We start from the raw sequence: 25,519 nt of genomic DNA on the forward strand, positions 1-25,519 counted from the left end.
GGACTCTCTAATGGCCGAGAAACACTTTAAGCAATGTTCAGCATCTTTGGTCATCAGGGAAATACAAATCAAAATGACTGAGATTCTATCTTACACCCATCCGAAAGGCTCCTCCATTGTTGGTGGGAGTGCAAACTTGTACAACCACTTTGGAAATCAATCTGATGCTTTCTAAGAAAATTGGGAATAGGGCTACCTCATGACCCAGCTATTCCACTCCTTGGCATGTACCTGAAAGATGCTCCATCATACAACATGGACATTTGCTCAACTATGTTCATAGCAGCTTTATTCATAATAGCCAGAATCTGGAAACAACCTAGATGTCCCTCAGTTGAAGAATGGATAAAGAAACTATGGTACATTTACACAATGGAATACTACTCAGCTATTAAAAACAAGGAAATCTTGAAATTTGTGGCAAATGGATGGAACTAGAAATGATCATCCTGAGTGAGTTAACCCAGACCCAGAAAGATACACACGGCATATACTCACTTATAATTGGATACTAGCCCACCATGGATGTCCTATGAGAGTCTTCACTCAGCGGTGGATTGGAACAGAGGCTGGGACTTGCTATTGGCACTCAAGGTGAGAGTGGTATGAGAGAATGGGGAGGTAGAAGGGCACAGAGAGTCCAGGAAGCCCACAAGAAGACCATCAAGGCTGACGAATCTGGACCTTGCACAAACTGTTGTACCAACCAAGGACAATGCATGCAACAAACCTAGACCCCTATTCAAATCTAGCCAATGGACAGCTCATTTTCCATGGTTGTGGGGAGAGCGGGGACTGCCTCTGACGTAAACTCTGGTGCCCCGTATTTAACCACTTCCCCTTGGTAGGGAGGCCTGGTGGCACTCAGAGGAAGGGTAAGCAGGTTACCAGGATGAGACCTGATAGGCTGTGATCATATGGTAAGGGAGGAGGTCCCTTCTGTCACAGGCCTAGGGGAGGGGAACAGGGTGAAAGAGGCATGGAGGGGAGGGGGGACGGGAAGATACAAGTGAGGGGATAACAATCAAGATGTAATCTGAATAATCAAAAATAAAATAAAATATTATGTTTCCACTGCCTCAAATAATCTAAAATAAATGAAAATTACTTTTAAAAAAGATACAAAGGAGGCTAGAGAGATGGCTCAGCCAATAAATGCGTGATGCACATACATGAGGGCTTAAGCCAGATTACCAGAAAAGATCTAAGATCCAAGTGTGAAGATACACAGCATCACCCCAGTGCTAGGATTGCACCAGCCAGCTGGTGTAGCTGAAACTGTGAAATACTTTGTCTCAAGTGTGTGTGTGTGTGTGTGTGTGTGTGTGTGTGTGTGTTAGGACATGACAGAAGATTCCCAATGTTGACCTCTAAAATCCACATATGCACACACAAATAGGCACATCTACAAACATATATGCACACACAAAATTTAAAATGCAAATAAGTAAAAGATACAAAAAAAAAAAAAAAAAAAAAAAACCACTCTGAAAACCTCTGTGGAGTAATCACCGGACAGAAAAAGAATTATTATCAAAAGCCCAACACCTGATTTATTCAATCTTTAAACTTCTGGCATCAACACTTTTCCAGAACTTAGAGGGAAAATTAAACCTAATGGAACCAGAAAAAAGCAGTAGAAAGAGTAGGAGCCGGCTGAATCCTCCGTGCTGGGCACCGCCGTGGGCTGTGAATCAGCTCCCAGGCCACCCAGGGAATTTCCACCCTTCTGAACGAATCACTCCAGCTCCTAAGTGTATAAATCACGAAAGAAAAATGGTGACTTAATTTCAAAATTACATTCTCAACTGCTATTTTATAGCCCTGACATTGTCCTCACCACAACATCATGACCCAGGTAGAGAGATCTTGTTTGTTTTTATATCTGAGGTCTCAGGAATTAACATAACAGCAAGGGGCTGGAGAGATGGCTCAGAGGTTAAGAGCACCGCCTGCTCTTCCAAAGGTCCTGAGTTCAATTCCCAGCAACCACATGGTGGCTCATAACCGTCTGTAATGTGATATGGCGCCCTCTTCTGGCTTGCAGGAGCACTGTATATGTAATAATAAATAAATCTTTAACATAACAGCAAACACTATAAAAAGACTGAATTATTTTACAAATTCTGCATTTTCCGAAAGTCACAACATTGGGCATTTTCTGACAAATAAAAAAAGAAGTCAGGAAAAGGTAAGAGGAGGTATGAATACCATCCATGGTAGTTTGAATGGATTCTCTTGACGGCAAATAAGTACATTTTGGGGTTCTGAATAATATATTTGGAAGCATCTCTAATCTTCAGAAGGCTCACATTGAGGAGCTCAGTTCAGCCCTGGAGGGGAGGGACGAGGAGTGGGAAGACAGAGCAGACAACTCATCTTATTAGTACTCAGATACTGGTCCACTCTGAGCCACACTTGTGTTCACAACTGCATCCAGTATCCCTGGATCATTTCCCAATGTGTCCTGTCCCTCCTCGGCAGCAGGTGACTCTCTGCTTCCCAGAATATCCAGCATATCCTGTCTCCTCCATGTCAACGCTGCTCACGTGACTGTGGCTCACGTGACCATGGCGGACTTCACAACTGCTGCTTCTGTCCCTGCCGTCCTCTACCCTGTGAGACAAGCTGACCCTGCTTTATTTTCTAGTTATTTCCAATTCAGCAAAAGCAAAAGCAAAAAAAAAAAAAAAAAAAAAAAAAAAAAGAGCTCCATGTTAGCTCAGGCCCAGGACTCCTCTGTCATGGTTTGGATCTCAAGTCACCCCTTAAAAGGCTTCCATAGTGCCGGCTTGGTCCCCGGGCAGTGGTACTAATTTGGGAATGTCTGGACTTCTGGCTAGAAGAAGTGGGTTACTGGGGGCAGGCCTCTGAAAGCTGCTCCTGGTCCTCCATCTTCTCTGCCACGGGGCAAACAGCTTTTCTGCGTCCTGCACTGTCAGCATGGTCAGCCGTAGGCACATCCTCCACTGTCACTGTGTTCAACCTTACCACAGGCCCAAATCCCAAGGGGCAAGGACTCAGCCTGGGACCCTCTGGAACTGTGAGCAAATATATTTGCTGAAGCTGCTTGTGGGAAGGAGTAAGCTTTGTCACAGGTGGGAGCAATCTTAGTGGGCTTTACCCTTGGGGCACCCCATGAATACCTTGTGACAGACTGAGTGGAGCCATCCTGGGTCTGGAATTCAGGAAGCAGACCTGGGAACCCCACCTGGACTATTGTCTTTCTAATGGACCCTCACCGGGAGAAGGAGCCGGTCCTTCCCACGTGAGGGAAGGAGTTGGGGAAGAGAGAATAAAAAAGTCGGCTGCAGAGAGAGCGTGCGGGGGCAGCGGACAAGCTGGATCTGCACGCAGGCCAGAGAGACATCTAAGGACCCGTCCCGTGGACCGGCTACGGGAAGGTTCACTCTTTTGTCCCTTTAACCTTTTTCCTTCTTGTATAAGCTAGTTGGGTTGCATAATAAAGTTTAATTGCTAAGAAACAGAGTCAACAGCTGCTCCTTGGGTATTTTGATCACAGCTACAGATCCAATTAGACCTTCAAGCTGATGCCTACCCTAACTGCTGCCAGGGGCAATAAAGGAAAACACAAGCGGGTTGTGTGTCCTTGCTCACACACGCAAATTCTAATACTTACCAGTCTAGACAAAGCTCTGGACCCCGCATAGATTATACCAACAAACAGCATCGAAGCAGGAAGCCACGTCAACACATCAGATCTAAAAAGCGAACAAGAAATTATAACGCTTTTGCTACTTTGTGTTTGAAAAGAGCTATCTGGGAAGCACTCCTCAGAGGCAGCAACTCCTTCCACTAAGGCTAACTAGCCTTGGGGGATGTGATAAGTGAGATGTGCTCTTTACTCACCGAGAGAACAACATAAGCAAAGGAAGCCGTCCAACATACATCTCTGTCATGTGACATGTACTTAGCATCCAGGAACTCCTCCAAAACTGAACGTGCACAGGCTTTGTGGCAGGCTCAGGGAGAAGACACAGCTGATTTTCTTCAGTGGCATAGCATTAATTTCAAGTATACCAATAATGCTTTTTTAAAAGATTTGTTTATTATTTATACAGTATTCTGCCTGCATGTGTGTCTGTATACCAGAAGAGGACAATAGATTTCATTGTCGATGGTTATGAGCCACCATGTGATTGCTGGGAATTGAACTCAGAACCTTTGGAAGAACAGACAGTGCTCTTAAGCTCTGAGTCATCTCTCTAGCACCAATAATGCTTTTTAAAGTACTGTTTACCTAAGATGTTTCAAACAGCTCCATGAAATCACAACTTGGAACCAAAAAAATTAGAAAAAAAGATTTTAAAACAGTGAATCGCAGAACTTCTACAGACTGGTGATATTCCGGCTTCTTCAAATATTAACCTAAAATTCTAGAGAACTCTGAGAGCGCCGAAGGGATCTGACTTTTCATTATAGTCTAGAATCTTGTTCTCCTCAAAAATAAATAAATAAGTTGGGTGTGGTGGCACACACCTTTAAAGTCAGCACTTGGGAGGCAGAGGCAGGCAGAATTTTGTGAGTTTGAGATCAGCCTGGTCTCCACAATGAGTCCCAGGACAGCCAGAGCTATATAGCAAAATCATATCTCAAAATAAATAAATACACACATATATTCACACACACACACACACACACACACACACGAAGGAGAGAAGGAGTGGAGATAGAACACATTTCATGGAGGCTGCCACTTGTTTCCCCTCACTGGAGTTATAAGGGAAGCCTCGCTACTACTTGAGGCTCCCAGAGTCGCAATGAATAAGGATAAGAAAAAGCCATTTGAGCAGCGTACAGCAGCAGCAGCACCGACGCACTCAGTGAACACCCTGGGGCAATGGCAAACTCACAAACAGCCCAGCACAGGCGGCAGATTAGTGTTCCCAGGCTCCAGGGCCCCCCCCCCCCACACACACACACCCCGCCACATTGTTCTAACCACATAGATTACTTCAGCAGATGCATGTAGCAACTTACAAAGTTCAGCCTTGGATTATGGTGTGCTGATCACTGGGCAGCACTGCCCTCGAAGTCTCGCCCTCTTGCTAGAACCCAGCCTGAACTGCAGACAAAATGGACACCTGGGGAGTTATTGTCTCACGCTGCAGAAAACAGGGTGAGGTCAGTCTCTCCCATGTTCTCCTTCCACAGAAACAGCCTCTCGTACTCTGTGCCTGATGCCAGACTGTCTCTGCTCATGGTACCATGCTGTCACAGGAGACAACTGGGACAGCTGACCAGGTACTGGGATAGGAATAGTCATCTCTGTCATTTTGGTTAATACATAGATTCGGTTAGATTACAGTTTATCCTTCTCAGGTCTCTGGTCACACTGGTGGCTAAGCTGATATTAGCTTGATAGCTAGAAGACAGACAATTAGCTCCTTAGCCCACAGTAATCTGCCATGTTAGTCCATTGGTCAACTCATTAGCTAATTAAAACTGCTAGATTCCGTGTCTCCTCTTTAAAAAGACCAACAGATTTGCCTTACTCACAGACCTCAGGTTAAAGATAAACAGGCTTCAGACCCTAGATACCTTCTCAGTCTTCTTCATATGCAGGAGATACGGCCTGAAGACTCACTCCTAGAGCTGCTGCTGCCAGGTCTAGATACAGCCAACCTTGTAACCAGACTCAAAAAGCCAGGTCTCAATACAACCTTTACCATTCTTTTAGCTAAAGGACAGTGACTGCGCATAGCAATTTTACCTATGTCTTATGGTAAATAACTAGATAAAAGATACAGAAGTTTACATTTAAAAGGAAAGCTTCTAAGGTGTTCAAGGTTGGTAAATGCAAATCATGAAGTTTGGGGGGTCTAAAACAGTGTGTTACTGCTTCCCGTTGCTATGCTACTTTTGTATTGAGAATGTATAGAGCTTTGACCATGGAACTCCGATTTCTTTTTGTTTTTTTGTTTTTGTTTTTTTTTTTTGGTTTTTTGAGACAGGGTTTCTCTGTGTAGCCTTGGCCATCCTGGACTCACTTTGTAGACCAGGCTGGCCTCGAACTCACAGTGATCCGCCTGCCTCTGCCTCCCGAGTGCTGGGATTAAAGGCGTGCGCCACCACGCCCGGCAGAACTCTGATTTCTTAATCTAACTATGGTAAAACATTCTACTATACGATCCTCTATCATAGTTACAAGCTCAAAAATCTAAACTTTCTTTGGTTTGTCTTTTATTAAAAATGTTTCTCATTGTGCGTGAATTATATATCTCCAGTCTTCAGGGCAGAGGGAAGAAGCCCCTTTGTCACGAGGCGTACTGATGCTGAAAATCCAGACCAAGAGAGCCTTTGCCCTTCTGCTCAACAGGAGGTTTCTGCACTCTCCATGTTACCATTCCACAGAAAGATCTGTAAGGCTCCACAGACGTCAGAAAGATCTGTAAGGCTTCTGCCTTTCCTAAGCTCATCTCAAAGAGTTTCCATGTTTTTAACACAAAGTTTTTCCCCACGCCTATGCTATGCTATAGGTCTACTCCCTTTTCCTACAATGTGTATTTTACTGCAAATTGCAAACAACGATGATGCTAACATGTCTAAAATTTATCTCCATTTGCAAACTTGAAAGGATTCTTGTAAGATACAGGAAATCCACCTCTCAGGTCAAATGGAACCCATATACAAGCTGCCAATCAGCAGCCTAAGTTTCCCACTATTGCCTGTTTCAGAGGATGGAATTCCTCTCGCTTTCCCTGGTTTTGAGACTCCGCTCTCTTACTACCTGACTGCCACCTTTCTGCATCCAGCATTGGCTCATTTGGTGAGTTCCCACTCAGCTTCCCTTTGTCCAAGAGACTGTCGACAGCTCTCTGGTTCACTCGGGAGCAGAGGTACCCAATCCCAACCTGGTCCTTCTCGCTGACCCACAGTTAAGACCTTTCCCATTGGATGCGGCCACCGCCAATACAATATTTTCCCCGTCCTGATAAATAGATCCTGGTGCGCTAAGTGACTGTGTCTCTGGGCTCAGCTCGGTCCTTTTCAGGATGTGCTCTCTTGATCACTGACCAGCACTGATGAGTCCCTGACACAGTCTGTATCAACCTTTTGAGTTAAATTTTGCACTGGGGGACGCCCCAGCAAGTCACTGACCACCTCCCCATGGAAACGGTCCATTTGCCATCTCTCCAGGCTCCTCTCAGATGCCTCCTGGAGAATTTCAAATCCCTCTGCCCCCATTAAAGGCCGCTAAGCTTACATGGCTCTGCAACCAAACTTGGAAAGATCCAAAATGAAACTTTTAACTGCCACCAGAAACTGGGTAAACGTCCAAGCCTTTTCTCTTTGCTCTCCCAAAAGTTTCAAATATACACCTAGGGTAAAACGGAAGGACGCTCCCGACATTCAGGCTTTTCTCTTCTTTACTCTAAGACTTCCGTCTTTCCTCGCTCTCCCAAGAGTTTCAAAAGTCCACCAATAGGGAATTCTCTTCCCAACCTACTAACTTTGTCTTCTGCCCATATATATGTTCCAGTATCCTGCCAGATTTCCCACATTCAAGAAAGCGCCAAAGCAGCTGCCCACAGGCACTCCGGTCCAACCTCACAGATTGTGCCAGCTGGACCTGCACTGCCCTTCTTAGCTGCAGATGTCCTCAGACCGTGGACAACAAATGCAACACCCTGCTCTTCCCAGACCTGGCCAACATTTTAGCCTTTTAACCCCCTGTCACCACCCCACTGTCAGCAGGAAGCAGTCAAAGACAACTGATTTCTTCACCTTCATTCATTTATTATCAACAAAAGGCAGGAATGGTGTGCTTCAGACCTGGGACAGACATCTCCAGATTTTCCCAGCATTCCTCAGTCCCTATCTGATGCAGGACATGCTGGCATACCCTGAACTTCCCAGGACAGAGCTTTTCCTTCCTCTTTACCATATAATCTGGACATTTTGTTGCTCTTGCTTTTTTCTCTCTCTTTCCTCCTCCCTTGCATGGCAGCCAAGAGCTGCTTCCTATGAACCTACATTTATATATTTTAACTTACCTTACATGAAAAGTAATCCAACATCCTCATTTTTTCAATTATAGGGAAAGGGAGGAATGTTAGCATATCACCCCCAGTCTGCCTAGGAACTTATGACATCATCTGCCTGCCACTAGGTGTGCAGCTGCCCAGGATATAAAAAGGGCAAGACCACCTCATCTCCCCCTCTTGCTCCCTCTCTTTCTCTTCCCTTTTCTCTTCCTCTCTCTTGTTCTGAGTCTCTCTCATTCTCTCGGTCTCTCTGTCTCTCTCTCTTCCCTTGGGGTGCCCCTCCCCTTTCCTGCTTTCCCACACTTCTACAAATAAACTCCATATCATACCTGTTGCCTGGCATCTTATTTTTCATATTTAATAGTGTTGCTTTGGGGTCCTTGCTATCCTTGACCAGTTCCTATCTCCTGTTCTAATCAAAAGTTGTCGACTTGCACAGATGCACACTGACCCCAGGTCACTTTCCTATTGAGGAGCTGGTAAACAAGGGCGGAATCTGAAGTCAGGGCTGCCCTGTCCTAAGCATTCACTCATGTCCTTGTGCTTTGCCCACACAGCTCTCACGCTCTAATGTAGACAAGGCTACAACAGGTAAGCTGCAAGCACACTGGGGGTTTTGTATCAGTAAAAAAGCTAACAGGAATATATTCTCCATTATCACCAACCCTGCCTGAAACAACAGATATCTGTATCCCTAACCTAAAGGTGAACAGAGAGAAGAGCATGCCGTCCTCACCCTCACGAGCCAAGAAATACTGTAGATGGTGGCCATTCTCCTAGGAAAAGGCTTTCCCACTTCTGAGTCACACTGACCTGACAATGATCAAAGGCAACAGAATGCAAACCCACAGCAGATCACGCACCAGAAGTCCAGTGCTCGAGGCCAGCTAGCAGCTGGCTTGGCTGCAGCAGGCCCGAGGCTTTGGAATGTAAGGTCAGTGAAGTTCCGGACCTCTGTACTTGAGTCACTCATAAAATAAGCAAAGGAAATTCCTGGTGAGTTACAGACTCCAGGAAATAAGAATCTGCACTGCTAACTGAGAATGCGAGGGAAGAAAACAACCCCCTGGTACTATCTTATGTGCCAATCCCTACTCTGAAATACAAAGACACAACTTCAACTGGATACATTAGAGACTCCTGGGAAATGTGGCAGGGAGACTGGGTGAGCATTTTGGTCCAAACATCTGGGCCAAGATCCAGGCAAAGGACACTGTGGCTTATGTTGTCATCTCAACTGGGGCTAACAGGAAAGCACAATGTACGCTTGTGGGACAGTCTACCCACCAGCTTAAAGGGATGCAGGCACTTCCTTGGAATTTCAGCCGATCTGGGGAGAAGAGGCAGTGTAATCGGCAGGTATGAAAACATCCAAAAGGGCCGGGCGTGGTGCCGCACGCCTTTAATCCCAGCACTCGGGAGGCAGAGGCAGGCGGATCGCTGTGAGTTCGAGGCCAGCCTGGTCTACAAAGTGAGTCCAGGATAGCCAAGGCTACACAGAGAAACCCTGTCTCGAAAAACCAAAAAAAAAAAAAAAAAAAAAAAAATCCAAAAGAAAGCCTTGCGCCCTTCACTTTAGCCGTTTATCCAAATAACAGACTCCTCCAAAAAAACTGAGTCACCCCAGGAGTCTCCAGCTGGAAAAAGAGCAAGTGTAGGCCATCAGAGAACAACCTGTTAAATGGTCTCAGAAGAATACAGGTCAGTGGTGGGTGGGGCCACACATAACCAGGACTGCCTTGGCACACATAACTGGCCCTGCAGGAAACCATAACCTCACTTTAGGACGCTGAAGAGACCCCTGGGGGTCGGAGCATCACTGGAACCCCCTGTCACTTCTCCCAGCAGGATCGTCTTTTTCTACATTTCACTATTTAGCTATTTTAATTGGCTTATTGAGGACAGACCACTGAATCTGGCTTATTGGGGCACAGGCTGTGACCCTAAAACCATAACAATTGGCTATGAGGATACCTGGCTCCTCTACGCAATGAGAAACTGCCATACTCCACCATACTCTAAAATTAAGAAAAACACTGTAGGCCTAGTGTGGTATTCAAGGCCAGCCTGGTCTACACAGCAAGTTCTAGGCCAGCCAGGGCTACACAGTGAGACCCTGTCTCAAAAACCAGGAAACAAACAAACAAAAAAACCATTGCAATTACAATCCAGGGCACACCAAAAAGGAATCAGACCTGTTCGGTGTCCTCCCAGGGCCCACATGTTACACATATTAACATTCCTACAACAAAAGGATCTCATTGCACATACTGTCTCAGGATCTGCTTACTTTCACAATTTCCTATGGCAAAAAGCCGATTTACTGATAATTGAATTAATGACCACTGACTTGTATTAGTAACAACTGAACAATTAATGCCAATAACAATTGAACCAATGTCCTATGGTTGCATATTTTAAGTCAACCTTGTGTTTCTTACTATCCCAATGCTGTATGAGTGTCCTTAAATACATTATTTTCTCGTATTTGTGATGTTTTCATAACACACAGGATAAATGCCCAGAAGCATTTAAAGATACAGGCCCTGAAGTTTAATCTGGTTCCAACATCACTTGAGAGAGGAGTCACACTCACCCGGCCTCCTTTAAAGGCCTAACATTGAGTCTAAGAGCCCAGGGCCTGAACATTAGGGACAGACTGGGCATGCTTTTCCCACTTCTAATTCATCAGCATTTGGGCCTTTTTGTGGGTTAATTCTCTCATTCCCTTATTCACCCATAAAGGAAACCAAATAGCTGGTCATGGCAGGGTCTCAGGTCCCTTGGGCATTTGGGGCCTCTGGGGAACTGCTGAGTCAGTAAGTATGTTCACGTGCATGTTTGCATGTATGCCCATGCATGTGTTTGCATGAGGCTGGGGGAGAAACTCCTGACTGGAGGATTACAGGTACAATCACATGGAGAGATCTCTTGCCAAGGGTCTGGTTTGAAAACTGTGCTCATCTGTTCAGCCCCTTAACTGGCTGAGAAAAGCCAGATAGTGTGTCTCGCTTGAATCACAGGTCTGCTTTTCATTGGCATGCGCGCCCCACCCTCACTGTGAAGCTAAGGAAAAAGTCTGTTGGCATACATAATAAAACTGTTGTTACTGAGATGAAGCTAATTAAATTAAGTCACTTGTTTTTCAAATAGAGCATGCTTTATTGAGAGAACATCTGCTTCCTACAAACACTTGGCAGTGTTTTGTTATGGGTGCCTGGAGGGCTCCTCAAGTGGAATTCTCAAAATTTCTGTATTCTACCGAATCTAGTGGACATAGAGATAGCTTCCAAACATGGACATGAAGACATCAAGGATCATAGGTTGGTCACTGGCATTGCCTGGCATAGTAGCACCCTACCACTGTGTGTGTATGTGTGTACATGTTTGTGTGTGTGCTCATGTGCATGTGCATTTGGAGGCCAGAAGTTCAAACTCAGATGTTTTCCTCAATTGCTCTGCACCTTAATTTTTTGAGACTGGATCTTTTACTGAAGTTGGAGTTCTGCTAGACTGGCTGACCAGTGAATTCCACCCTCTCCCTGTGTGCTCCCCCTCCCACTGTGCGCGCGTGCACACATACCACCACCACCACCACCACCACCAGTGCTGGGGTTACCACCACTACCACCAACAGTGTTGGTGCAACCATCACCACCACCACCACCACCACCACCAGTGCAAGCAAGCACTGTACCAGCTCAATTGTCTATGCAGGTCCTTTTGTATATATTAACTCTTTAATTACAGAACTTTAGACTTCATGTTTTTTAGTCCATTACTTACAGCAAAAGTAATATTTAATGAGCTGCTCTTCTAGATTAGATCAGCGTCTTATGCACATGAATCGAGACGTAATACTCAGGCAGGTTCATATATACCTAATACATGCAGTAACAATGGTTAATGAAAAAAGGTCACAGATCTGAAAGAGAGTCAGGAGGGGTGGGTATAGGGAGAGTTTGGAGGGAGAAAGGCAAAGAGGGAAACAATGTGATAAAATTATAATCTTAAAAAATAAAAGAAATAATATTTAAATAAAAAGTAATTAACAATTGCAAGAGCCATGTGCTGCTCTGCGTGCACTTGCTCTGCTTCCTGCCTGTGCACCCACATGTGCGCTCTCAGCTTCTCCTGCCGCCAAGCCTCTGCTCAGCACCATGGACCGTACCCCTCTGGAACCCCCAAATAAGCCTGTCCTTCCGTAAGCTGCTTTGGTCCTGGTGTTTTATCACAGCAAAAGAAAAGTAACTAATACATTGGTACTGTTCTTAACTATTCTGTAAGTAGAAAATAAAATAATAAAAATTTCCAAGAACATTTACAGCTACTCCCTTAAGTTCTCCGTAGTGATCCTTAGACCTAGAATAAAGGCAAGTTAATATGGTATTGTAATTTCTGTGTCTCCAGAAATTATAATATCTTATTAGTGACACTATTCAACTTATCTTTCTAGAAAATTGTTGAATTTCAAGGTTGGAAAAGAAGGGGCCAAACAACCCAAGCACACATCCAAGTCTCCTGCTGCAATGTAACACATATGTAAAGCAAGTGTGTGTGACTCATGAGTCAGTCACGAGGATGATCTGTACCTTAAACTGCTGTTGATCTCCACCCAGCCCAGTTTCCATGACATGTGAAGCAGAAGTCCACCGATGAGTGTCTGCCACCTGGAAAGGAGGAGAGTCGAGGAGAGTCACTCCAGGGCTAGACTGCAGCACTACCCGGCCCTACCGACCTGCTCATCACTGGGGAGACCTTCCAGGCCTCCTACACCCTATCCCCCCCATTCTCCACGATCCTCCGGTTCCTCAGACCTTTGCCTTGGATCCAGCTCTCCCAATAAGCTGGCAACCTCACTCACCTCTCCTACTTCTAGACATTTCCTGAGTAACCTCATTCCCGGCCCATAGATACAGATGACTCCCAGATCCCCCTTTCTTACCTAGATACTTCTACCTGAAGTCCCATAAGCTCCCAGCTACATCATATGCAAAATGCCACCTTACATATGCCCAACCCTGATCACTGTCCTACTGTGTTTGTCAGCCAACTAAGACATCTTCTCAACCTTCCTGACCCTTCCTCAGACTTTGTGTCTACTTGGCAAAATCCTCATGACTGTATTTAGCCCCACAAAGCATCCACATCTGAAGCCACCTTCCTACTTGTCATGTGATTTAGTTTTTCATGACCTTGCACCTGATCCTCAGCTTAGTCCTATAACGAGTCCCCACGGTTGTCCCTCGCCGTTCATTCTCTCTCTACCTTGTAGCTTTTTCTTCCAAGCTGTTAATTAAATCATGCCACTCACTTGTTTTAGAAATCATTGGCTCTTCCTTAGCCCTCAACCCCTTCACAGCCACATACACCCTGGGGTCATGAAGGTCACCAGAGACACAAGGCTCTTAGCAATACAGTGAAGGACAGCAGAGCTTAGCAACACTCCTCTCCTTCCCACTGTGCAAAGCGCATCAAAATGCCAAAGGAGCCAGGCATGGTGGAACAGACCTGTGATCCCAACCCTTGGGAGACCAAATCAGGACAGTTTAGAGAAAACGGGGAGATGGCTCAGTGGTTAAGAATACTCTCTTCTCTTGCAGAGGGCCCATGTTCACACCCCAGCCCTGATGTTTGGTGGCTCACAGCTGCCTGTAACTCCAGTTCCAGGAGACCCAATGGCTCGCCTCAGGCACTGGACACACATAGCACACACTCACACTCAAAAAAATTAAATCTTGTTTTGTTTTGTTTTTGTTATTTTTGAGACAGAGTTTCTCTGTGTAGCCTTGGCTGTCCTGGACTTGCTTTGTAGACCGTGCTAGCCTCACAGTGATTTGTCTGTCTCTGTCTCCCTGAGTGCTGGGATTAAAGGCATGTGTCACCACACCCATCTTATAAAAATAAATCTTAAAGAGGAGAAGGTATGTGAGTTCAAGACCATCTCCCGGAGGTGACAGAGACGATAAGTCCTAGCATTCTCTTCAGTGATGTTTCTTATCCTTATTCTGGGGCTCCAAGTAACAGTCAGCTCCTAGAGCTATCACAAATGCAGCAAGTCCCCACTGACCCTTTACTTAACGTATCCATGAAGCAGCCATGGTTTGCGCAGCCCAGCCCCCCCCCCCCCCCCCCCCCCGCCCAGAGGTGTCTGGAAGATTCCTGGTGGGTTCATGAGTCCCTCAGCCCTCACATAGCTAACCTCTCCCTGGTGGTTTTTACTGGTGTCCTTTCTACATTTTAAGATCCTATCATTTAGTCACAAATCGTGAGACATCTCACCTCAGAAGTGACTGTAACACACCCATGTGTTGTGAAACTCTACCAAGAACCTCTGGCCTCCAGGACAAAGTCTCTTATGTGTGACCCAAAGACCTCTAGACTTGGGCTAGTCCCCTCCCCAGGAAAAGCTCTCTCTCCCTGCCTTGGGGATTCCCAAAGCCCACAGCCTGTACCCTCAAAATGTGCTGGGCCATCTCTTACTTCTTGGAATTTGTGAGTACTGCCCATTGCTCATGATATGGTCCCATCTCCTCAAGCATTAGAAGACAGTTGCTCAGGAGTAAGACCTAGTGTTTCACTGGGCCAGCTAAGAACAAGACAAGCAGTTTATGTCTCTGAATCAGAAAAGGTCTGAACCTCATGAATTTTTCCCCCAAGAGACATGAAGTAATGCTTGGTGATTTTTTAAGTATATATTTTATTGTATGTGTATGGGTGTTTTTGTCTGAATGTCTGTGCACCACATGTGTGCAGTGCCTGTGGGGAGGCAAGGAGTGGGTGTCAGATCCTCTGGAATTGGAGTTATAGACCATTACGTGCTAGACCATGAAGATGCTAGAAACTGAACTGTGGGTGCTAGGGTCTTTCTTAACCACGGAGCCATTTCTCCATCCCCGAAAATACTGTTTAAAGAGAAGCATGAGCGAGCTATTCTATATGTACATAAATGGCATATGCTTTAAAAAGTTCAACAGCCCTTTTCTCTAAAAATAAATAAATAAGTAAGTAAATAAATAAATAACAAAAGAGTACCCAAAAAGAGACTATAGAACACTAACTACATATTGTTTTAAGAATCCAGAGGCAAAAGGAAGGATTATACAATAAATTAGCATATTACAAATTGGTTAACTATTGAGGGAGGGAAAATTTTCTCACACTAACCAAACACTTAAGTAAACTGACAATGGCTAGGAACCAAGTGAAGCTTTAACAAACATGTGTGAATAGCTAACTACATAGCATCTTTAAAGAGCAAAAGAATCATGGAAATGCAATGGAAGTGGTCACAAAGTAATAAAAATAATTATAAAGAAATTAAAGCCGGGCAGTGGTGGTGCACGCCTTTAATCCCAGCACTCGGGAGGCAGAGGCAGGCAAATCGCTGTGAGTTCAAGGCCAGCCTGGTCTACAAAGTGAGTCCAGGACAGCCAATCCTGTCTCAAAAAAAAAACAAAAACAAAAAACAAAACAAAACAAAACAAAACAAAAGAAAAAGAAAAGAAATTAAAAGGTTAAAAAACAAATTTCAATGGCACTGGAGAGATGGCTCAGCAGTTAAGAGCACTGACTGCTCTTTCAGAGGACCTGGGTTCAATTCCCAGCACCCACATGGCTACTCAAAACTGTCTATAACTCTAGTTCCAATGGATCTGACTCCCTCACACAGATATTCATGTAGGCCAAACACCAAATATACTTGTTGCTCTTCTAGAGGTCCTGAGTTCACTATCCAGCAACCACATGGTGGCTCACAACCATCTAAATTGAAATCTGGTGCCCTCTTCTGGCATGCAGGCAGAACACTGTGGACATGATAAATAAATCTGTTTTTGTTTTTGTTTTCTGAGGCAGGGTTTCTCTGTGTAGCCTTGGCTGTCCTGTACTCACTTTGTAGACCAGGCTGGTCTCAAAATCACATCAATCTGCCTGCCTCTGCCTCAAAGGCATATGCAACCATGCCTGGCTAAATCTTTTTTTTTTTTTTTAATTGCAAAAAAAAAAAAATCCAATAAATATGATGGTCACATGGTAGTACCATTTTATATTTATTTTTTATTTTATTTGTGTGTGTATGGGGCAGGGAGTGAGTACTTAAGGAGACCAGGCATCAGAGTCCCTGGACCTAAAGTTATGAACAATTTCAAGCTACTTGTTATGGGTGCTGGGAGCCAAATTCTGGCCCTCACAGACACCCTTGTCCACTAAGCCATCTTCTCCAGTTTCTAGTGGTTATATCCTTAAAATGTAAAAATAATCAGGCCTCGTGGTCTGTGACCACAGCTCCTGAGAAGATTGAGGGAAGAAGATCACAAGTTCAAATGCTGCCTGGGCTATAGATTGAGTTTAAAGCCATCCTGAGTAACTTAGCAAGCTTTTGTCTCCAAACATGTGTTTCTTTTGTGGGTGTGGGTGCTATAGCTAAGCAGTAGAGCAGATCCCTAGCAAGTGTGGATGGTGGGCTCAATCCTCAGTACCAAAACTAAACACACCAAATAAAAAAAAAGAAAAATGCTAAAACCTCAGTGAAAATAAGTGAGTAAAGGCGCAAACGAAAATTCACTGAAAACAGGCAGGAGATAATAAGCACAAGAAAACGATCTGATTTTATGAATAGTCAAATTGTGAAACAAAAAAAATTGATATTTGCTCATAAAATTTGCAGAAAGGAAGAAATAAGAGTCATTCCTTAGATATGGTATATAGTATTATAGGAACTTTCATATGCATGCAGGGCTAAAAGGTAAACTGAGCCTGGAGAGATGGCTCAGGGGTCAAGAGCCAGGGTTCAGTGCCCTCTTCTGGCCTGCAGGTGTACACTGTATACATAATAAATAAATAAATATTAAAAAGACAAAAACCAAAAAAACTTCTTCAGCATTCTTTCTTTCTTTCTTCATCTTGACATAGGGTCTTTCTACATAGTCTGGCTGTTCTAGAACAGGCTAGCCTCAAACTCACAGAGATCTGCCTGCCGCCCCCCCCCCCTTTTTTTTAAACTTATTTGTTTACAATGTTCTGCCTGCATGTGTGCCCGCCCACCAGAAGAGGGCACCAGATCTCATTACATATGGCTGGGAGGCACCATGTAGTTGCTGAGAATTGAACTCAGAACCTCTGCAAGAGCAGACAGTACTCTTAACCTCTGAGCCAGCCCACGAAGTTTTTTTTGTTTGTTTGTTTGGTTTTCAGGCTCAAATACAAAGTTGTCTGGGGATGAACTACAGTATCTCTAGGTGATGAACAAAACAGTTACTAAAACTGCTTCAACCGACATTTTAAGGCATCATCAGACATCTCCTACAAATACATATGGAAAGTTGTTTTGTTTTGTTTTGAGACAGGGTTTCTCTGTGTAGCCCTGACTGTCCTGGATTTGCTTTGTAGACCAGGCTGGCCTTGAACTCACTGAGATGGCTCAGTGGTTAAGGACACACGTTACAGAGGACCAGAATTCAGTTCCCAGCACCCATGTCAGATGGCTCACAACTGCCTGAATCTCCAGCAACAATGCCTTCTGCCTTCCGTGGGCAATTCATACACACACAAACATCCAAATTTTAAAGAACAAAATCTGAAAGAAAAAAAGATACTCACCCTTGGAATAATGTAGGGTAGGTAAATTTCAGGACAGACAGGACATACTGAAAAACAAACAGGAGATTAATGGACTTTTTTTTTTTTTTTTTGAGACAGAGTATCTCTGTGTAGCCCTGGCTGTCCTAGACTTGCTTTATTTATTATTATTTTTGGTTGGTTGGTTGGTTGGTTTTGGTTTTTTGAGACAGGGTCTCTCTGTGTAGCCTTGGCTGTCTTGGGCTTGCTTTGTAGACCAGACTGGCCTTGAACTCACATGAACTCACAGAGATCCGCCTGCCTCTACCTCCCGAGTGCTGGGATTAAAGGCGTGTACCACCACGCCCGGTTTAGACTTGCTTTGTAGACCAGGCTGGCCTGGAACTCACAGTGATCCGCCTGCCTCTGCCTCTGAGTGCTGCGATTAAAGGACTAGTGGACATTTTGAATGACGCAAACTGATAAAGCATACAATAGCCTTCTTTTTTTTTTTTTTTTTTTTTTACAATAGCCTTCTTAATGAAGAGATATGAGTATGTTTAAACAGCTAACGGCCTTCATTCCCTCAAGTCACAAACAAACAAAAGACTGAACTTCCAAGTTATACTGAAGAGAACAAATTTTCTTTTTTAAGAGCAACTCAGCTGAGGTAAATTCATGTTTTTGCTTTGCTGTTGCTTGCTTGTTTGTTCTTGAGACAATATCTTCTTGTCTGTAGCCCAGGCTAGCCTAGAACTTGCTAGGCTCCTAGGTAACAGAATTACAGGTATGTGCCACCATGCCCTGATTCAATTTGTAGTTACATTAATTCTTTGTTGTATTTAGGGGAACTCAGGTCCCCACACCTGAGAGGCAAGCACTGTTGCCTAAGCATCTCCCAGCCTTTCTTTTAAGTCTTTTAATCAAATTCATAGAGCTTTATAGTCAAGGAATTGTATTTTGTTTTGGAGACATCTTTTTCTATTATGAACCCTTTACGTTCATTCATTCACTCATTTTTGCCTAAAGCCATTAAATACTTTAGGAAAAATCTCAGTCAATTCTCTACATTGTCTTTAAAAAAAAAAAAAAAAAAAAAAAGGCAATCAAGCCAGGTGTGGTGGCACAGGCCTCCAATCCTGCTCAAGAGGCAGACACAGATGGGTCTCTGTGAATTCAGGGCCAGCACAGTCTACAAAGCTGGTTCCAGGCTACTCTTATCAAAATACGGCACTTTCTGCCTCGTCAAGATTTTAAACCATTTCTTTAAAAAACGGGTATATGGGAAATGCTTGAAGTGGAGATAAAGACTAAATGAATCAATCAGTAGGGTAAGGGCTAATGAACTCATCTTTTTCACTGCTTCTGGAACTGGGACAGAAGGCTGTTGGGGGTGGGCCGAATGTCTGACTCCTTCAACTTTTCCTTCCTTGAGGGAGAACCAGGAGGCTTGTTTTCTGTTTATTCGCGTGTGCTAGTATTTATTTACTTGAGCCAGTGTTTCAAGTACCCCCGAGCTGGCCTCGAACTCGCGATGTAGCTGAGGATGACCTAGAACCTAAGATCCTCCCTCCACCTCCCAAGTGCTGAGGGATTGGTGAGTGGTGGAGATGCTGCCCAGGGCTCCATGCGCCTCGCTCCAGCCCCAGCTCCCCTTGGAGACAGTCCTCCGGGAAGTGGGCTTGGAGTACTTCCTCTCAGGGTGGGTTTCCGCTGACAGCCAGCCCGGGGCAGCATCTGTGACGTGGGCGGCGCGGCTCGCAGCCCACGCGCAGTGGCGGCCAGCTGCCCGCTCACCTTGTTCGTGAGGTGAGAAGCCAGGTAGCAGGTGCAAAAGCAAAGGCCGAGCAGGGACCGCCGGGCATTCATCAGGCAGCGATCCGGCTTCCTCGCTACCGGAGCCCGGACCTCCGTCTCCGCTGTCCTGCCACGAGGCTCCGCCCAGCCAATCAGCGAGCAGCTCGCCGGGCGCCTGCCTCCTTAAAGGGGCTGCTGGCAGAGAGTCCTCAGGGTGGCAAGACCCTGGTCCTCTCTGGCTGCCAGTGGTAGAAAATGATGGAAGAGAAAGTTAGCACGTTACGGAAGACGCCATAGTATTACTTTATGGTTTGAAGGAAAGTAGCCATAGCTATTACTGAATGGCTGGACAAAACTGCTGTAGATTTTACCGATTTTCTGCCGAATTTTTCCAATGTTCTACATTGCTTCTTTTTAACTTTGGCAAAAACACACAAACAAATTAACTAATTTGAAAGGGGCTAGAGAGGTGGTTCAGTGGTTAAGAGTGTGCACTGCTCTTGCAGAGGGCTGGGGTTCGGTTCCTGGAGTTCACCTTAGGACCTCTTCTGCGCTCTCTGGGTGCCACAGTCACCACGTGCACAAAACCACACACTGAACTACAAATGCACATAATCAAAATAAAACAAATCTAAAAACTATGTTAAAAGAAAGGCTGAAGAGGGGACTAGAATGACTGATTTAAGAAAAGGCATTCTGTTGTGCAGAAACGTCACTAAAAGACTTGTGTGTACACAGTGCCAGGGGCCTGGGATAAGGGAACAAATGGTTCAGAAGTAAGTTCAAAGTTCATCTGGGCTACCAAGAGGATCCGAGGCCAGCCTGGGCTATGTGAGACTTTGGGCAGCAGACTAGAAGGGAGATTGGATTTTCCAAACGAGAATTTTAAACACAGCCGCTGTTCCCAGGGCAGGAAATTAACCCAGGTTCTGGCAAACAGTAGAAAATTGTACTAGGAACACGTTGGTGGATTACATAGGCCAGAGAAATGGTAAAGGCACCTGCTGCCAAGACTGACAACCTAAGTTCTGTAACCAGAACTCAAGTGACATACACTGAGGCCCATGATTGTCCCTTGACCTCCTCACGGGTGCTGTGGCACTTGTGTGCCCACAGACAGACACACACTCTCAAGCCACACATACGTGCGCAGAGCTGTAAGGAGAAACAGCATCCCCACACTTGGCACCATCACATGTCTACCTGAGGCATGCTCTGCTTCTCTCTGGTCACCCCCCACCCCACCCCCCACCCCCGCACAGAGGAAGGAATGGCTGGCCTCCGCTTGCCCTTTGAAGTCTCATCACAGAATGGGTGGGTACTCACTCTCCCCCTGGCCCTGTTCTGGTCATGAGAGGGAACAAAGCGGAGAGGTGCAGCTGAGTCTGGGCACCTATCCCTACTCTCAGTGGCCTAGTCTGTCTTTCAAGCCAGCTGGAGAAATTGTAACGCACCTTTCTTTACCTAGGTTGAGTCATTAAAGAAGGGAGCGTGGTACTCATGCGCTATGCAAACACACACAGGCGAAACACCTATAAACAGTAATGATACTAACAGATATTAAAGGGAGGCGCATGGAACAGACAGGGAGAGATGGAGCTCTGAGTCATACCAGATTCTCAAATACTTATGGTGAAGCGAATGCTGCCAATTGGGCAGACGTGTGTTTACATGTGCATGCATGTGGGTGTAGGGGCCAGAGGGGCCCTTTGGGTGTCTATGCTCCCGATTGTGCGGGGGCGTGTGGTTACACGCATGCGCCTGTGGGTGTAGGGGCCAGAGGGCCCTTTAGGTGTCTTCCTTGATTCCTCCAGCTTGTTTTGAGCCAGGGTGTCCCTGCCGCTGGAGCTCACTGATCTGGCTCTGCTGGCCAGGGAGCTCCAGGGACCCTCCTATCCCCGCCCCACCGCATCTGATACCCCTGTTTTCTGTAGTGTTGGGGGAGCGTAACTCATGCTTTCAGCAACTGAACTCAGCCCAAGCCTGAGAGCTTCAAACAGGATGAAATGTGAAGAAATAAAGCCAGTGACATATGAATGGAATGTTAAGATACCCTCACCATGTCAGCCAACAGCACAAACTATTGCTTTTAAAGGGTGTGGTGCCACGTGGGAGGCAGCACTTGGGAGGCAGAGGCAGGCAGATTTCTGTGAGTTCCAGGCCAGCCAGGGGCTACGTACCGAGACCCTGTCTCAAAAAAGTATGTGTGCAGCCAAAATGTTTAAGTTCATTTCCAGAAAACACAAGTCTTGGTAGAGGTCCTTGATATTTCCTCCTCGTTTTCCCTTTGCCCGAGCTTTGTACAGTAAAGCATTGGGTGTGTCAGGTTAGCTCCTACTTAAAATTGTCCAGGTTCAAGGAACCCTGAAGAAGACAGGGTGGGAGGAGTGTAGAGACTAGGGAAGGAGAGGTGCAGTGGAATGCTGGCTTCTGGGCACATGGCATCTGCACGCAGGAACTCACTACAGCTATGGTTCCCAACATACACCTGCACAAGACCACGCCAATGTGACCGGATGACACAGTAGCGGCAGCAGCACCAACTGAACTCAGGGGTTACAGAAAACAGAAAAGAGGGGACATGAGAGCTTGAGGAGGGCATTCCAGGTGTCCAGGAGCAGTGGGGAGAGTAGTCAGGGGTTGGATATAATCAAAACACATTGTATACATATGAAACTTTCAAAGAATAAATAACAACAGTCTTTCAAATTTTGTTCATATTGTATTAGGTTTAATCTCTGTGACGATTAGTGCTAATTGTCAACCTGACAGAGTATAGAATCACTTGGGGAGGGATCTCCAGGCATGCAGTAGGGATGATTTTGACTACATTAACTGAAGTGGGAAGAGCCACCCATTTGAAGGCCCCATTTTCTCGCTGGGGCCCTAGACTATAGAAGTGGAGAAAGGGAGTTGGGAGTATTGCAAGATATTTGATCCCACTGCGATCCCTGAGATTGTGACCTGTAAAAACCTCTTTTGTTTGGTGTGGTTAAACCCTAGCACACACCTTTAATCCAAGAGCTTTCTGTACACAGGATTTAATAAAGTTAACCCTAGGTCAAGAGACAGGAGCAAGAAACTGCTTGACAGGGATTACAGAGTAGGAGGAACTTTAAGTTGAGGGGTGTTTAACACAGTGTGGAGAAGCAGAAGGCCTTTAGCTCTCTTTAGTTTTTACTTCTTTGGTTTGAGTGCTTTAGCTCCTCGGCTCCTCAGCACCTTGGCCTTTGGCTCTCTGAGCTAGCAAGCCTTTCCCTTGGGTTTTTCAGCCCTTTCCTCCCGGGCTGTCAGCTGAACTAGTGAGCCTTCTGGGCCTTTTACATGGAGACATGAGCTGAGTAGTAAGATCATCTGGGAGCCTTCTCTGCCTCTCTGAGCTAGCAGATGTTCACCCCAGCATCTGGCTCCTGTCTTTATTGGTAAAATAGATTTGTTGGGATTTTCAGTGAATACAAGAGAGGAGGACAGCACTCATTGCTCTGTGTGTCTCACTGATAAGGTGTGACCAGTTGCTTCATGATACTGTTGCTCTGACCTCACCACCAGGACGGCTGTGCCCTTAAATGTGTGCCAGAACAAGCCTTTCTCCTTTCGGGTGCTTCTGTCAGGGCATCTTATTACAGTAACAGGAAAAGAGAAACTAAGACATTAGTTTGTACCTTTTTCTTTTTTTAGTTGCTTCTTTTTTGTTTTTTAAGACAGGGTTTCTCTGTGTGGCCTGGCTGTCCTGGAACTCACTCTGCAGACCAGGATGGCCTCGAACTCAGCGTTCCACCTGCCTCTGCCTCTGGAGTGCTGTGCTGCCAAACCTGGCTCTGTACATTTTTTTCCCCTAAAGATACAAAGGAGCTCAAGTATGTGATTATAATATTTTGATACTTGGTTTTATTTTAAAGTTTAAAATTTTTAAAAATCTAGAATCTGGACCTGGCTTCTGACCAAATGCAAAAAAAAAAAAATTATAATAATCCTGGCTAAATATTAATAAATAATTTTGTGAAGGATCACTGCTGTTCCTAAACACACTCAGGAATTCTAATCACGTGAAAGCAGAGCAGAGACTCAGAGTACGCCAGGTGAGAAAGCTCCTACTGTAAGCCACAAGACATACAACACATAGTAGGTTACATGGCAACCATATAGTTCATGTAGAGGACAAAAAGCCCTGGGCTCACACCAGAGGAGCCTGCTTGGACATAGGTTTAAGCCAACAGAAAGTTTCTGTTCGCTGTTCAGTGATGGCATTGGGTGTTAGGATCCAAATACAGCACTGAGCCTTTCTCAGGATGGGCTTTTAAGCAGAAAAACCGTGTCCTAGGCTGGCACACTTCAGTTAACAAAAACTGTTAGCCAGAAGTGGAACTGCAGAAGCTAAAAAGCAAGGTAAGTAGATTTAGAGACCTTTCCAGAACTATGAGCTTTGATGGATTGGGCCTTTGTTTTAGTTTTGGCCGGTGGTGCTGTCTGCCTGCTGAGTTTTACAGCCCGAATGGTGCTTCCATCATGGAGTCAGTTATGCTCAGGTCTCGGGCCCTGTTACATAAGGAAACCAGGAATGCTAAACACTCAGGCTTGTCTACCCAGAAGGTCAGGAATGGGTGTGGTTACCAGCCTGGTGAACTCTGCATCACCTGTCTGGCCAGGCCACACTTGGCTCCCCAAGGATTTTACTAACTGGACTGGAGGTGGTTAATAGCTTGGTGGCCTTTGTGCTCTATGACCGAGACCACACCAGATCCTCCCCAGGTCCTCAAGGTGACACACGTAGTCTATTTATAGAACTCTTTAAGGAAGAGGTGACATGTACTTGGGAGAGAAATTCAATGTAATTATGCCTTAAGCTTTATTGCACACATAGGATTGTGTTACACCAGGAAATGTTTTTCCAAATTGTAATGTACTTAAATGTGCCTAAAATAGACTGCACAGTGTCAGACGCTAGAAGTTTGAACCAACACTGGCTACTGAGTTATGTTTAACCAGACTTCCTTCTGGCCTTACATGGATTGTTACTCTGCCAACCCTGGTGTTTGCAGAGACGCAGAGGCTCACACAATTGAGAAATCCATTAGCACTGGGAAAAATAAGAAAAGGAAAGCCTAGAATCTGTAGGCTCAATTTTTTTAACCAATATATTTTATTAACAACTTAGTGACCAAGCATACGTCACTTATAACCTGACTAACCAATGAAGATTAATGGACACAATAATAAAACCTTAAGGATATCCGTTCCAAGGAACGATTCTCCGGGCATGAGCCGCAGGATTTCTTCTGCTGAAACCTGGGTTAACCAGAACCCAGAACCTCAGCAGGAGCCGCAGCCCCGAAACCTTCCCTCGAGCGGTTCTCTCTAGGAGCATCTCAAAGTGCAGCGACGAACAGCCAAATCTATCCCAAGTCTCCAAAACGCCCCGCCTCCAGTTCTGGGCTCATTTATATATCTCCTCCCAGAGTCTGTTCACAGGATCTTTTCAGCTGGCAACAATCAAGCTCCTGCACCGAGGTGGTTGCTCTTCTAGTGAATTAACCTCACCTGTTCTCTCAGGAGACTGTTCTGAGCCCGCACTTGGAATCCTAAAAAACAGGTTTCTCTCTCCTTCAAGAATCAGTCAAGCTTCCACTACAGTCTGATGCAGGTTTTCAATAACAAAGCCACTGGGGACTAGCGTGATCACAGATTCCTGCTTCCTTTAAACACTTGTGACTTGGTTTTGCATTTCTACAGGCTCACTGGCGTGGGTGATAAAATATAGAGTCACCAACTTTAGTTAGCCTGTCCATCTCTGTAACAAACTGCTGGGGAAAGCAACTTTAGATTCGGGCTCAGTCCTTCCTGCCTGAGAGGGCTTGACAGAGCAGAGTAGGTCTGGAAGGAGAAGGCAACAGTGATCATGGGAGGGAGCCTCCCCCCCCCCCCCCCATTCCTTTCCAGCCCCAGCCTGAAGCTACCTGCTCTCCCCTCTTCTTTAAAAACACACTCACAGAATGCTCAGGGGTGTGCTTTGCTTCTCACCCTCATCAGATTGACAGTCAACACTATCACGTTGGACCAGCAAAGGAGGCTCGGCAGGTGAAGGCATTTGCTTCGTAATCCTGGAAACCCGAGTTCAATCCCTGGAACTCACGCGCATGCACGCACACACCACTGAT

At 45.4% G+C, this 25,519-nt stretch overlaps 1 protein-coding gene across 1 annotated transcript in view; it reads right to left on the reverse strand.

Moving 5' to 3' along the window:
• Positions 1-19,495, reverse strand: part of Tmem241 (transmembrane protein 241) — a 119,048-nt gene extending 99,553 nt beyond the window's left edge. The window contains exons 1-4 of the mRNA XM_051163378.1: positions 19,365-19,495; positions 17,610-17,656; positions 12,602-12,679; positions 3,641-3,722 (exon numbers count right to left, since the gene is read on the reverse strand). Coding sequence (XP_051019335.1) covers positions 3,641-3,722; positions 12,602-12,679; positions 17,610-17,656; positions 19,365-19,436 — 279 coding nt within the window. The 5' untranslated portion in view covers positions 19,437-19,495. The remainder of the gene's footprint in view (positions 1-3,640; positions 3,723-12,601; positions 12,680-17,609; positions 17,657-19,364) is intronic.
• Positions 19,496-25,519: the final 6,024 nt, after the last annotated feature.

The sequence above is a fragment of the Acomys russatus genome, chromosome 20 (assembly GCF_903995435.1).
Source record: "Acomys russatus chromosome 20, mAcoRus1.1, whole genome shotgun sequence".
In the NCBI taxonomy this organism is placed as follows: Eukaryota; Metazoa; Chordata; class Mammalia; order Rodentia; family Muridae; genus Acomys; species Acomys russatus.